The 15,158-nt window shown below is 39.9% G+C and overlaps 2 protein-coding genes across 2 annotated transcripts; one reads left to right on the plus strand and one right to left on the minus strand.

Annotated features, from left to right (window-relative positions):
- Positions 1-2,362: 2,362 nt before the first annotated feature.
- Positions 2,363-9,918, minus strand: LOC308088998 (L-rhamnose-binding lectin ELEL-1-like; the record flags this gene model as incomplete). Its single annotated transcript, XM_080433577.1, has 6 exons — positions 2,363-2,487; positions 2,755-2,888; positions 3,494-3,635; positions 3,790-3,840; positions 4,453-4,485; positions 9,834-9,918. Coding segments are annotated over 6 exons (447 nt in total). The 3' UTR covers positions 2,363-2,485.
- A 231-nt stretch (positions 9,919-10,149) lies between these two features.
- LOC308088680 (hydroxycarboxylic acid receptor 2-like) lies at positions 10,150-11,351 on the plus strand (the record flags this gene model as incomplete). Its single annotated transcript, XM_080433232.1, has 1 exon — positions 10,150-11,351. The coding sequence occupies one exon, from the start codon at positions 10,150-10,152 to the stop codon at positions 11,122-11,124; it is 975 nt and encodes a 324-aa protein (XP_080289358.1). The 3' UTR covers positions 11,125-11,351.
- Between the last annotated feature and the right edge of the window lie 3,807 nt (positions 11,352-15,158).

A 15,158-nucleotide genomic window follows, 5' to 3' on the forward strand; every position in this document is an offset into this window, starting at 1 on the left:
ATGCACAATAACACAGTCCAGACACATAACTATGGAAGTCCATTGGTCCAAACATTTTATGATAAATAACACAATAGAAAAAAAACAAAATAGAATTAAATTGTCTCTTTAACTGCCAGAGTATGTGATATAGTCAGATTGTGTGATTCCTCTGCTTTAGTATCCTTGTCATTGTCATCCTGGATTAGACTGAATGATTATATATCATCCAGTCATCATATATATCGTTGCTGTCCGGCAGGAACCAGCTAACTCCATTTTTCCGCTTTTACCTCATTGTGAGCTTGGAGGTCCATTCAGCTGTTATTATCAATGATAAACAAACCCTCCTAACGCCATTTTAGTTTTTTTATTTTAGTTTTTTTTTATTTCCTGAAAAATGAACATTTTGGAGTTAGCTGGTTCCTGTCGGACAGCAGAGATATTATATATATAGTCTGTGTGACTAACTTAAACTAAAGGCTTTACCTCTGTATGAGTCCTCATGTGTTTTTTTACATTAGCCTTTTCAGCAAAGCCTCTACCACAAATTGTACTGGAATAGGACTTTTAGTCTGTATGAGTCCTCATGTGTGATTTTAGATGATTTGTGCTAACATAGCCTTTACCACATACTGTACAAGAAAAGGGCTTTTCGCCTGTTTGAGTCCTCATGTGTGTTTCTAGATTACTCTTGAGAGCACAGCCTTTAAGGATAAGGATAAGGATAATTCCTTTTAACAGGTCGTTCATGAAAGTCCTTGCGGTCTTGTTTCCAATGAGAACCTGTGAGCAATTGGGGTTAAGAGTCTTGCTCAGGGACAAATTTCATATCATCGGCACATATGCTGGGATAGCCTGGAATCGAACCTGGGGCAACCAGGGCCTCTGGTTCCCTAGGCGGGCTCACTAACCACTCAGCTATGGCCGCCCCACAATGGCCTTTAGATCACTCTTTTGAGCACAGCCTTTACCACAATCTGGACAAGCAAAGGGCTTTTCGCCTGTATGAGTCCTCATGTGTGTTTTTAGATGACTTGTGCTAACACAGCCTTTACCACTTACTTTACAAGAAAAGGGCTTTTCGCCTGTACAGGGGTGTCACGGGGGGGGGGGCAGAGGGGGGGGTGGGGTAAGTGGGACTGAGTTACTAGGGCCCCAGGTAAGGGGGGCAACAAAAATAAACGTATTTTTTAAAGAGAAAAAAATCATAGGGGGGCCCACAGTGAATCTTTGTGCCCAGAATTTGGTGCTACGCCCCTGCATGCATTATGGGTCTATGGGACAGCCACGTTTTGTATCCATGTCAGATGTGTTCTTCCCTCAATGCATATCAGCACAAATCTAACCAGCCAATCAATTAATCAATTAATCAATTAACCAAAAAAAATCTATCAATCAACCAGTCAGTCAGTCAGTCAGTCAGTCAGTCAGTCAGTCAGTCAGTCAGTCAGTCAGTCTTATCATGCCTAACTCATCATGATTTGTGTGCGAGGGGATCTCATTTTAAACAAGCTTAGTGCTTTATGAGTCTTCCAGTTTAGTAGACCTTGTATTGTGAATTTGTACTTCCATGTACTGTACTGTTGTTCTCATGTCTTACTAAATAAAGTACATCAATCAATCAAACAAACTATACAAGCAAGCAATGGTTTAGCTTGATGGGTGTTTGATTTATCCAATAATAGGATGATGATGAATGATGAACATAGCACTTTTTCTCTAAATCGTTTGATGAAATAGATTGTTCTGTTCTGAAACAACATTTTGTCATTACCAAATTACTTATCATTACCCTCCCATTTGTTACAATTTTGTCAGCCACTTAAGTTATATAAAAAAAAGAACAGACCACACAGACCAAGGCAATGGTGATGGCATTTCTACTTTATTACAGTACTATACTGCTAACAGAGACATGGAAGAAATAGCCCATGTAGACAGAGGTAGAAAAAAGGGGGCAAGAACCAAATGGGCATATGACCAAAAACGCTGAAGATTTATTATGCATAAAATCTATTCTCATACAGATCATAAAATTGTACGTTTTTGGACTCTAATGCATTTGGTGTAAGAATGAATGAGTATGAACGTGTCTCCAATGCCCCAAAATAAAAATAAAACAAAACATTTTGAAAATAAAAAAGCGGAATGATAGCTTATACTGCAGGCAACAAATTCACAACATGCTTACTGTGACTTGGGCTTTAATACAATCTAAATAAAGCATTAGGCCTACATGAAAATAGCCAATCAACTAAGTATTGGGTAAAATGTCTACGATATTATGGGTGAAATATGCAATTTTACAGCATCCATCTGATACTAGGTGGGAACACACCTTCTATCAATCTCCTGATGGAAGTGACAGTTGGAAATCACATCCCTTTTTTTAACCCACATATTGAGTGGCGTACATCATTCAGCCTGATCTGTCTATGCGGTAACAAACCATAAAGTTATAAATCTTGAATCCTGAAAGTCACACTCCACTGTGTTCAGCGTCTCCTAAAAAAAGAAGAAAAAATGTATTATTATATTATGTTATATTATTTTGAAATTAACTGTGACCTACCTGATTCAATACTGTATTGTCTCACTTGTTTAGAAAAACTACTGGGGGGAAAAAAACAGGTGCGTGTGTGTGTGTGTGTGTGTGTGTGTGTGTGTGTGTGTGTGTGTGTGTGTGTGTGTGTGTGTGTGTGTGTGTGTGTGTGTGTGTGTGTGTGTGTGTGTGTGTGTGTGTGTGTGTGTGTGTGTGTGTGTGTGTCTTACATTCAGTCTCAGATTTCTTTCCAGGTTTGGCACACTCATAGTTTATCTCCAGGTATCTGGTGGTCTCCTTACAAGGGTACTCCCCAAAAACCATCTCTGTCACAGGGACCTTACATGACCTCTTGTTGGTACACCTGGATGGATGGATGGATGGATGGATGGATGGATGGACAGACAGACAGACAGACAGACAGACAGACAGACAGACAGACAGACAGACAGACAGACAGACAGACAGACAGACAGACAGACAGACAGACAGACAAATATACATATTGTCACTGTCGGGTGGAAACCTTGTATGACCAAAACGGTTACTTTTCAAGAAATTGAAAAAACACCTGTGTTCCAATAGATCCAATGTTTAGTCACAAGTTCTTGATAATACTTTTCATTGGTTCAATATTTATGAAACCCAAGGACACACATAGGTTAACTACTTTCACATTAATTTTCAAAATGTTTAAAAACTAATTAGGGCATTTAGGCATTAATTAAATCAATAAAAAACATTAAAAGTTTAAGTCTTGACATTCAAGGTTTCTGCCTGACAGCGACGATATGCAGTCTTACTCATCAACTTTGACTTTGCATCTATTAAGATTCATTTTTAAAACTTGCCTGTACAGGCAACTATTCCTCACTACCATCAAGGCCATGACGCTGACATTTTGTCTAATTGTCCAAAAATATTAGGTCATTTCAAAGTAATAACAAGCTATAAAATGTCACATCTTACAGGTCCTCTACCACCATCTCTGCCCAAGGGAAGGAGCAGTAGTTGTCTGGTCCGTCCGCTGGGTGGCGTTTTCCCTCTCCGCAACGCGTCCCAACCCCTACCTTGTACAGGATGTGATATAACTTGATCTTACTGCCAACATCTGGATATAAGGAGGAGAGGAGAGGAGAGGAGAGGAGAAGAGAGGAGAGGAGAGGAGAGGAGAGGAGACGAGACGAGACGAGACGAGACATGGTCAGCGTGAGGAAGAGATAATGTTCACAATATTGTGCGTGCGTGCGTGTTTGTGTTCTTACCACAATTAATTTCGGCAGTATCATTGTGACAGGTATAGATCACAACGCCCTCTGTTAAACAAACACATTGGTCAGATCACAACTCTACTTCTGTTTTTTTTAGTACTTCTGCTTTCATGATTAATGAAAATCTGTATTTAGCTATCACACAGAAACACTTTCTGGTTTAGCCTATTAGTCTTTGTCAGTATGATAATCATGGTTTATACCCGAGATAATTATAAAGACACATCTTGTCCAATTTTCAGGTTTATCAGGGTTTTGCAAGTTTCATTTTCATTTAATTCTGACTTCAGGACCATAATATAATCAAAACCATAACAAATATTACTAACCATAACTTAAAAAGGCAAAGTTAATTCTCCCAGCGTTTGTTCTGGTAAAAGAAGCCCCTTAAGGTGAAATATTGGTGTCTCTTAACCACTATTATTTATTCTGTTAAAATAAAGACTAACTCAGCCATGTTCACTGACCATTATATTCAGTCATTATGAGAACGAGCACTTGGGTTAAAATCTGAGCTTTGTCTTGTCTTGCATGTCTCTCCTCTCCCTCTCCCCGTGGCTTTCTGTCTCTCTACACTGACCTTCTACACTGACCTATCTAAATAAAGCATAAAAATGCCAAAAATAAATAGTTCAAATAATAAAAAAAAAGACTTACCAGCGGTGGTGAAATACCAGGCTGCAGCTAGCACTGAAAAGGAAAGAAAATAGTGTGGTTAGTAATAGTTAGACTACTAATTAATTCTCTACTCTGCCATTTGAGTTCTTAGGTCTATTGTGGGTCCAATGCCAATGCTAAATGCCTAAATTGTAAATGCAAGAAAATGGCATTGATATACAAATGTTCATCCTAAATAGACCAAGTGACACCTCCTGTCCTGTTATTGGTATTTAAAAAAAACACAGCAGAAAGGTAACAGATTTGTCCTGGAGATGCGTGCGGTTTGGTGTTTGTGCACAGAAAATATGAACTGAACTAAAATAAACTAAACACCATGACTTGGTTCTTATTGATAATATGTGCATACTCACAGGTGAAGGCGGCTAGTCTCATCGTATACATGTTGATCAGCAAATCAGGACCAAAGTCTGTTCAGTGTGTTGTGACTGACCTGTTGTGTGTTAGAGCTCTTACATTTATAGTGTCCCTGTGAGACCAGACATGTAGACGCCCGTCCAATAGCCAGGAGGGTTCTGCTAGGAATTCTGGGCCTCCTGACCCAGATGTGACACTTAAAAAGCATAAGGCCATATAAAACTGTAGGAAACCTCAATAAATCTGGATGTTTTGGGGGCCTACTTGCAAGTTAGGGCCCCCTGAATGCTATAAATCCCAGCTGAACTTAATTTACTGATGTTTTCAGGTAAGAAGAATGTGTGTATCCATTGCGAGGAACATATTTTTTTCATCAACAGAGATTTTAAAATAGAATGGGATCCTAAGTGAACCTGCCAAAGTGGTTGATATAATTGGTTAACCAACAAACTGGATATTTAGATTAGAAAAGGACCTTCAAATAATGGTTGGTTACCTGCTGAAGCAAGCTTGTATGTTACGATCACATAATGATTTACCACATAATGGATAGAATTTGAAAGGCACTTCATTTACCTGGACAGACAAGAGAGCTGAGAAAGACCAGGTGAGGTTCAACTGGTGCCTCAGGTATGGACTGACCCTAGAGGACTGCAGTTGCAAGGTATTTATCTAAGCTTGAGAAGAAAAGGAAAGTCTATGTGTGCAATGAATGTGGGTGATTGCATGACTCAGACCAGCTACAAACAAATGTACCAGCATTGTTTGTGTAAGTTCCTGGACAAATAGAACAAAACTATGGGGCCTGGGCCATAGTGTGACGGTCCAGGCACCCTAGGGTAGGCTGCAATGCCAGCCTGACGGCGTGTCGCGGGTTTGACTCCCGTTCCCGACGACCTTTGCTACGTGTCACCCCCCACCCACCCCCCATCTCTCTCCCCATTTCCTGTCAGCCTACTTTCCCTATCCCTCTCTAAATAAAGGCATAAAAAGCCCCCCCCCCCAAAAAAAAAAATTGAAAACATATACGGTACACACTATTGACGCCCCCTCCCTCCCTTCCTTCAAAACCCACCTCTTCAGGATATCCTTTCCCAGCTGAGGCCGAGTTAAGATGTCCCCCCAACCCATGCTTTGCCCTTTAATCTATAGCACTTGTATTTTTTCTCTCTTTTTTTTTTCTTAGTAAAGTTGGTTCCTTTTCTTTTATGTAAAGCGACTTTGGGTACTTAGAAAAGCGCTATATACATCTGAGCTATTATTATATACACTCGTATCGATGATCGTATCTAAAACATTGTGCCTCCCTTCTCCCCATTCTTCCCTTCAACTTGATTCTCCACACAGTAAAATCTGGTGAGGTTTTACAGGATTTTACTGTGTGCATGTTTATATCTGCCCAATAAAATTAAGGGGGAAAAGACCATTATTCTTTGCAAGTAAATTATTTTTCTGAGTGCTTGGTACACAAGACCCTCTAAGAGACCACCCTAGAAAATGTCCAAACATCATAAACAAAGTCCAGGTGCACGCCTCAGGCTCATTCATAAATTCCACAGCCCAAAACTGCCAGGCATAACACATCTACCAGGCACTACTCAATCAGCAGGAGGCAAAATAATAATAATAATGATGATAATAACAACAATAATATTAATTATAATCATAATCATCAAGATCCCCCACTGCCATCAGGCTGAAGGTTTTGCAGCATCAGAACCAGCTCTGCAAGGTTCTGTAACAGCTTCTTCCCCCAGGCTGTCAGACTTCTAACACCCGTGACCCGACTGCTATCCATCACATAAGCACCTCACACCCACACACCACTCCTACTGCCCACTCCCCTCCCCTCCCCTCCCCAATTCATGACTTCATTTGTGTGTTTGTGTGTCCGGATGTCTGAGCACGGCCTCAACAGCTGCAGCTGACTGCAACACAAAGATGCAACCAGTTACACTAATTAAACACAAACAGGAGTGAAGGCACCACTAACTTCACACTGGGTGTGATTTTTTAGGAACGTGTGAGTGAATCCACGACATCAGTCTGTTTTTATTATGATTCATTATCTATTTTATTGTGTCATTCATGGCTACTCTGATCAATTTCTACCCCTTCATATGATGTTTTATTACTACCATGCACATAGCGTGAGTAAGTGACCACATTTTGGGGATGTTTCTGTGCAAAAAACAAACATAAATTATATACAACTAATGACATGCAGCATTGGTGTGATTTTTTAGGAACGTGTGAGTGAATCCACGTCATCAGTCTGGCAATGGCAGGATATTACAGACGTACGTATACGTGCATACATATGTACATACATACGTTCGTACAGAGATTCGGTACATTTACTGTAAGGTGTTAGGCATGATTTTATTTAAATATTATATTCTTAAAGGTTTAATGACATTCACTTTTACACCACATTCAAAGTCTTTGTCCTGGTCCTTCAAAAGTGTACAAAAAGTTTTAAGTGAAAATTCCATTCCAGTGATCCATGGCAGGTGTTTTTCTCTCACATTTCTAAAGCCTTTTCAACTGCAATGAAAAAAGAAATCTTTGCCTGCGGGTGTCGCTGGTGAGGGATTTTGCCTGTCAATCATCGCCTCTGCTCCGCCCCCCCCAAAGGAAAGGATAGGGGAGGGGAGGGGCGAGGAGGAGAGTGGGCGGGATTATTCGACAGTGACCTCACTGTCGAAGGGCCAAGCTCAGATTACTTTTCAGCCTAATTATTCAGAAAACCCCAGACCACAGAAAATCCACTGAATGTTTTAAGTTCAGGTTTTTTGGGTGTAATTGAGGTCATAAAACCCCAAATAAAACATTGAAAATAAAAAAAGTGAAAATGAATGTCATGATACCTTTAACGTTTTTACAGTGACATGGCATTATTTAAATACAGCATTATACACAGTATTATTCAAAAAACTTCTTATACTGTGAGAGAAACCTAGTAATAGCCTAATCACTCTGTTTTTATTATGATTAATTATCTATTTTATTGTGTCATTCATGGCTACTCTGATCAATTTCTACCCCTTCATATAATGTTTTATTACTACCATGCACATAGCGTGAGTAAGTGACCACATTTTGGGGATGTTTCTGTGCAACAAACAAACATCAATGATATACAACTAATGATATGCAGCATTGGTGTTATTTTTTAGGAACGTGTGAGTGAATTCACGTATAGCCTAATCGCTCTGTTTTTATTATGATTCATTATCTATTTTATTGTGTCATTCGTGGCTACTCTGTTCATTACATTACATTCGGGTGTGCACAATATACAGTTGGCTACTTTAAATGCCACTAGTCACCATGCCACAGACCCTCCCCTTTTCTTTTCTTTTTTGGTAATTGTATTTCCTGTGTAGTACAGTATATGACGTTTTTCTTGTGCAGTATGATGCTTTTCTTGTGCAGTATGATGTTTTTCTTGTGCAGTATGAGGCACCTGTGGTGTGGTATGGATGTGGAGGCACCTGTGGAGGCACCTGTGGTGTGGTGTGCATTTGGAAAAAACCAAACTATGCTTCTTTATGCTTCCTATATCTATGCTCAAGCATGCTCAATAAAAATATATTCTAATCCAATCCAAGAGTTGTCTGACTGAAATTATACTATAGGCTACTGTATACATTTAGTTACCATTATCTGAGGACCTGAACGTGGATTACAGATGTAGCCTGGCAATAGACCATATTCACACGGCGGCCATTTTGGAATTTAATATTGAGAGTGCAACCCCGTTGCCGTGGCAACCGGGGTGGCACTTCATTGACTTAATATCAACATGGCCCGCAGTGTGAATATGCCACAGTATTTTTTGAGTGGTGCCAACCAATCACAAGGACTGACTTTGTGTGTTTGTGTGTCCGGATGTCTGAGCACGGCCTCAACAGCTGCAGCTGACTGCAACACAAAGATGCAACCAGTTACATTAATTAAACACAAACAGGAGTGAAGGCACCACTAACTTCACACTGGGTGTGATTTTTTAGGAACGTGTGAGTGAATCCACGACATCAGTCTGTTTTTATTATGATTCATTATCTATTTTATTGTGTCACTCATGGCTACTCTGATCAATTTCTACCCCTTCATATGATGTTTTATTACTACCATGCACATAGCGTGAGTAAGTGACCACATTTTGGGGATGTTTCTGTGCAAAAAACAAACATAAATTATATACAACTAATGATATGCAGCATTGGTGTGATTTTTTAGGAACGTGTGAGTGAATCCACGTCATCAGTCTGGCAATGGCAGGATATTACAGACGTACGTATACGTACATACATATGTACATACATACATACATACGTTCGTACAGAGATTCGGTACATTTACTTTAAGGTGTTAGGCATGATTTTATTTAAATATTATATTCTTAACGTTTTTACAGTGACATGGCATTATTTAAATACAGCATTATATACAGTATTATTCAAAAAACTTCTTATACTGTGAGAGAAACCTAGTAATAGCCTAATCACTCTGTTTTTATTATGATTCATTATCTATTTTATTGTGTCATTCATGGCTACTCTGATCAATTTCTACCCCTTCATATGATGTTTTATTACTACCATGCACATAGCGTGAGTAAGTGACCACATTTTGGGGATGTTTCTGTGCAAAAAACAAACATCAATGATATACAACTAATGATATGCAGCATTGGTGTGATTTTTTAGGAACGTGTGAGTGAATTCACGTATAGCCTAATCGCTCTGTTTTTATTATGATTCATTATCTATTTTATTGTGTCATTCGTGGCTACTCTGTTCATTACATTACATTCGGGTGTGCACAATATACAGTTGGCTACTTTAAATGCCACTAGTCACCATGCCACAGACCCTCCCCTTTTCTTTTCTTTTTTGGTAATTGTATTTCCTGTGTGGTACAGTATGACGTTTTTCTTGTGCAGTATGATGCTTTTCTTGTGCAGTATGATGTTTTTCTTGTGCAGTATGAGGCACCTGTGGTGACGTGGTATGGATGTGGAGGCACCTGTGGAGGCACCTGTGGTGTGGTGTGCATTTGGAGGCACCTGTGTGCTACCATTACTACCATGCATATAGCGTGAGTAAGTGACCACATTTTGGGGATGTTTCTGTGCAAAAAGCAAACATTTTCTAATGATATGCAGCATTGGTGGGTTTCCTGTGACTTCCTTTAAGCCTGTGACATCCTTTAATTTAAACCACAGTGCTTCTATGCACCTCTTATAAGAACGCAATAAGAATTTGCTTATTTAGTGGACCTGTATCCAACAAACCGAGACTGTACGTGAAAATGCACCGCCAATTCAATGGAACTTTGCTCATCAAAGTGCTACCTCCAGTACTTATCACTGAGTCCATTCTGGGTGTTGTCGGTAATGGCCTGGCTCTCTGGATCTTCTGTTTCCATCTGAAGCCGTGGAAGAGCAGCACTGTCCTCCTATTCAATCTGGCACTGGCAGACTTCCTGCTCATTGCAGCTCTGCCATTCCGTGCAAGCTACTACTTCTCTGGGATGAACTGGATGTTTGGCGATACTTTCTGCAACATTAATCTCTTCATGTTGGCAATGAACCGCACTGGAAGTATCATGTTCTTATTGGCTGTTGCTGTGGACAGGTATGTGCGTGTGGTGCATCCCCACCATCCCATCAATTCTTTAAGTATCTACAAAGCAGTATGCTGTGCAGTTGGACTGTGGGTGGTCACTATCTCAATGACTGCTCATCTCCTGGCTATACCAAGAAAAAATACAACCTACTGCGAGAGCTTTACGGTTGCGTTGGAAGAGGGTCAGTCCAATTCTAATTGGTTTAGTCTGACGTGGCATAGATCTGTGTTTGTACTCTCCTTCTGGCTGCCACTGGTTGTAATACTCTACTGCACGTTCCAAATCATTGGTCATCTGAGAAGGGGACAACTGGCTCAACATGCCAAGATCAAAAAGGCTCTGTGGCTCATCACAGTAGTGGTGGTCGTCTTCATTGTCTGCTTCCTCCCAAGTAACATTACACAGCTACAGACCTGGATCAAGAGCCATTCTGCATCTGAACGTCATGACCTGGACGAAGCATTTTACATAACAATTACCCTGACCTATCTCAACTGCATGTTGGATCCTGTTGTCTACTACCTCTCCAGCCCTACATTTCAAAAAGTCTGCAAGAGAGCTATTCGACTACAAGCAGGGGACACTGCAGCAGCAGGGGACACTGCAGAAGCAAGGGACAATCGAGACACAGGCTCCAAGACCATCAGCCAAATGTGACAGATGAAAACAAAGGAATTCTTATCACCAAGATTCATACTCAATTACAGGCATTATCTTCCAAGGCTCTTTCAAAGCTGATTTTATATACAGTGTGTGTGTGTGTGTGTGTGTGTGTGTGTGTGTGTGTGTGTGTGTGTGTGTGTGTGTGTGTGTGTGTGTGTGTGTGTGTGTGTGCACACACTCACAACGCGTTGTGCAATAAAGCAATTTATGCTGCATTTGTATTCATGGGGTCTAGATGAGCACGAGTGTTCTTTTGTATGTATGTATGTATGTATGTATGTATGTATGTATGTATGTATGTATGTATGTATGTATATATATATATATATATATATATATATATATATATATATATATATATATATATATATATATACTGTATACTATGCTAATGTTAAGCCACAGTACTGTGTACTTCAGTTTATTAAACAATATGTTCTCTTTTAAAAACATACACAACTTAGAAATGTTCTAGCTTTTATTTTATCTATTAAAGACTGTATCCTGTGTAACACATGGTGTTATGTATTTTCTTGTACAATTTCAGTTGAGCTCTTTTAAACATCAGTCACATATATTTTTTACAATTAAAGGACCACTTCACCCATTTTCAACCTATCCTACAGTATATTAAAATTGGTTAATGGGCAATTATGAAGACCTCTAGTCTTCATAGTTGGTCCTCACCGATGATGAAACCTGCCTTCATCATCGGTATAGGTTTGGCCATGTCAAACAAGATTTTATTTTACTTTTACTTGCATATCTTTTTTTAATAATGCAAGAGCAGAAGAACAGAAGACATTCATAAAGAAAATAAAAAACTTTGTTTGAAATGACCAAACCTGCCTACCGATGATGTCACTGGTAGGCATTAGGCAGGTTTCTGAACTGTCCAGCCCTCCTTTGAAACACAGAAATGGTGCCATATCTAAGTAGTATGCCTGCACTAACCCTACAGTATACATAAAATGTATGGAAATGTAGACAAAGTAAAATGTTTACTGTTATCAGACAGTAACTTTTTGAGTAGGATACGTTATTGAGTTTTCAAATGCCTGTGTAGTCCAGAGCAGTAGTTCTCAAACTTTTTCATGTCAAGGACCCCTAAAATAATGTGGATTTGGCCACGGACACCCATCTGAAAATATATTGTGCCAAGGACCCCACACAAGATTTGTGGTGTATATATTTGGGTTAAAGGGACCTCCTGGAACCCACTCAAGGACCCCTGGGGGTCTCCGGACCCCACGTTGACAAACCCTGCATTAGACCACGGTCCACGGACCACCATAACTCTGAGTGTAAATTTAACCAAATACACAAATACACCAGGGCTGCCAACCCCCCTGGATCCTGCAGGAGTCTCCTGGATTTCGACCACATCTCCTTCTGTACTCCTGGATGTGATATCAAACTCCCAAAAATCACCAGAACACTTACATTTATGTTAAAAAAAACATCTATTTTACATCTATGTTTTAAAAAATCGGGGGGAGGACCCCCAAACCCCCCGCTTGGGGATGTGGTCAGTGTATGCAATCATACAGTCAGAGATATTCACTTTTAAGCAGTGGTGGACAGTAACAGAGTACATTTACTTGAGTGCTGTACTTAAGTACAGATTTTGAGTATTTGTACTTTTGATTTTTTAAATACTTTTTATGTTCACTCAAGTACATTTCCAAAACAAATCTTTTACTTTTACTCAAGTACTTGTCTAGGAAGACTGAAGTACTAGTTACTTTTAGGTTGGCTGTTCTTTTTCTTTTTCATTTTTTCCCCCTTCTTCCCTAAAATGCAATTGGCCACATGCTGTGTTCTTCAAAGAAGGAAACCTATCACAGTGCACACTCTGCACTGGGATCTACATCATGGGTATTCAACAGGGGGTCCGTGGCCTGCAGTCCTTGGAGTCACTGCAGGGAGGCTGCCATTTTTTTTCTGATACTTTTTTGGCTTGTTTTAAATGTCTGAAAATATGCATGAATCCAACATACTATTAGCAAATATAAATTGTAAGAATTAAGACTGCCCAACTATTAACCCCCACGGTGTGGAGGACAGTCGCAATTTAAGCAACAGATAAGTTAAACAATATATAGACCCAGTCTAGTAAAAGTGTACATACTTCATATAATTACAAATATGAATGATAATAATTAATAGATAAGCCCTAATAAAAAGCCTGCCAACAGAACCTACTGTAGCAAGTTCACACTTTTGAGTGTTACTTGCATAATGTCCTATAATGTAAATCACACTTCACACCCACATAATATGTCTGAGAAACGTTTATTCTTCTCCTGCGTGTTTTTAAAAGTGTTGCATAGTGAGTGCTGACAACTTATTTTGCAATTTTTGTTTATAAGAAACATGACGACTGCCATGCTCAACTAAAACGTTTTCAGACTTATCAGGATGAGAATACAAAGCGACCTAACCTACATTGTACTGAATGAGAGCAGGTTGGAGAGCAACTGTGGTTCAGCAAGACCGATATTTAAATAAGAGAAGGGCAATTTCTCCTATGAGAGCAAACAGGTGCTCAAGCACTGGTTGGCTGCTATGTGTGCACCTGATGGAGGCCCTGCATGCTACACAGGTCACAGGTTAAACTGTATGTTTATTTCAATTTCAATGACGATGTCTGGGTTGTGAGCTGAACATCATTTTAGAGTTCTATGCAAGGCCACGATGCACACGCTATTCACGTTTCTGTATGACAGTCACAGAATGGAAAGCATTCTAAAAAATAAGAATATATACAGTATGGGGTCCCTCTTCATCTTTCTATCAGCTAAGGGGTCCATGGCCCGAAAAACGTTGAAGACCCCTAATCTACATAAAAGCAGAAATACATCATCCAGGCGCGCAAACCTATCCATAGACCCCTTAACAGACGACGTCACACTGATATGAACCAGTATGCGTGCAACCAGTATGTGCGCAATGAAACCCATTATATCAGGTCTCGCTAGGACGCGCCTCACTAGCCAACACACAAGAGGGGGTTGGGGTACAACAGGTTTGGAATTGATTGCGTGAAACAATCACCGGTGTGCGTCCAGTCTCAATTTTAGTAAACAAATAATTGGTCTATAGAGCGTGCACAAGTATAGCGTCAACAAGTGTCATTTGGTAGCAGCAGACATCTTTGAGGGGTATAAAACAGTTTGACTTAACATTGACCGAAACAAGTATGGCTGCAGCTACTATGCCACGCCCCCCCGTGGTGACGACGCGTTGGCACGCACTATATATCCACCACTTTTTTTTGTTACAATATAATAAAATAAATGTACTTCTACCAGTGGCGCAGCCAGAACGCTATAGGCTGGGCCTAGGCAGGAAAGGGTGGGCACGCATGCACACGGGCGGACTTTGGGCGTTTTTGGGCGTTTTTTTGTTACTTTATTTCTGTGTTAGGGTTATGTTATTGAATTCTTATTTTTGCCTGATTTTCTATCAAAAAATTAATTATAAAAAAATACATTTATTTTTTATTTTTTTTACAAAATCGATTGGGTGGGCCAGCTTTCTATGCCACGGCCCACCCAGGCCCACCCATGGCTACTTTTACTTGTACTTGCACTTAAGTATTTTTAAAAGCAATTATTTTTGTACTTTTACCCGAGTAACTGGGGTTGAGTACTTCGTCCACCACTAGCCTCGGTCCCAGCCTCACTCATCTGCGAAGAGCCTGGTCACGACCTAAAGCAGCGAGTGTCTCGGAAGTCCTGAGTGGACAGGATTTCCGTTTCCCCCGGAAACGATATTTTTTGACCAATCACAACACTCATTTCATTCACGGAGAATGTTAACAGATTTGTAAAGCATCAACGTCCTTGGGCGGTACTTCCGCCAAATTCAACCATTTCCAGTTGTCAACTTCCTAGACAACCAACATCCCAGGTCTTGCCCAGGGTGGTCCACCACTGCTTTTAAAGGACAACTTTGTTTTTTTACAACCAAGGTTTATATTTTAGCTTGTAATTAAAGTAAATAAAAGATGAGTGTTATTTTTT

The sequence above is a fragment of the Gymnoscopelus braueri genome (assembly GCF_963280865.1).
Source record: "Gymnoscopelus braueri genome assembly, chromosome: 7".
Lineage (NCBI taxonomy): Eukaryota > Metazoa > Chordata > Actinopteri > Myctophiformes > Myctophidae > Gymnoscopelus > Gymnoscopelus braueri.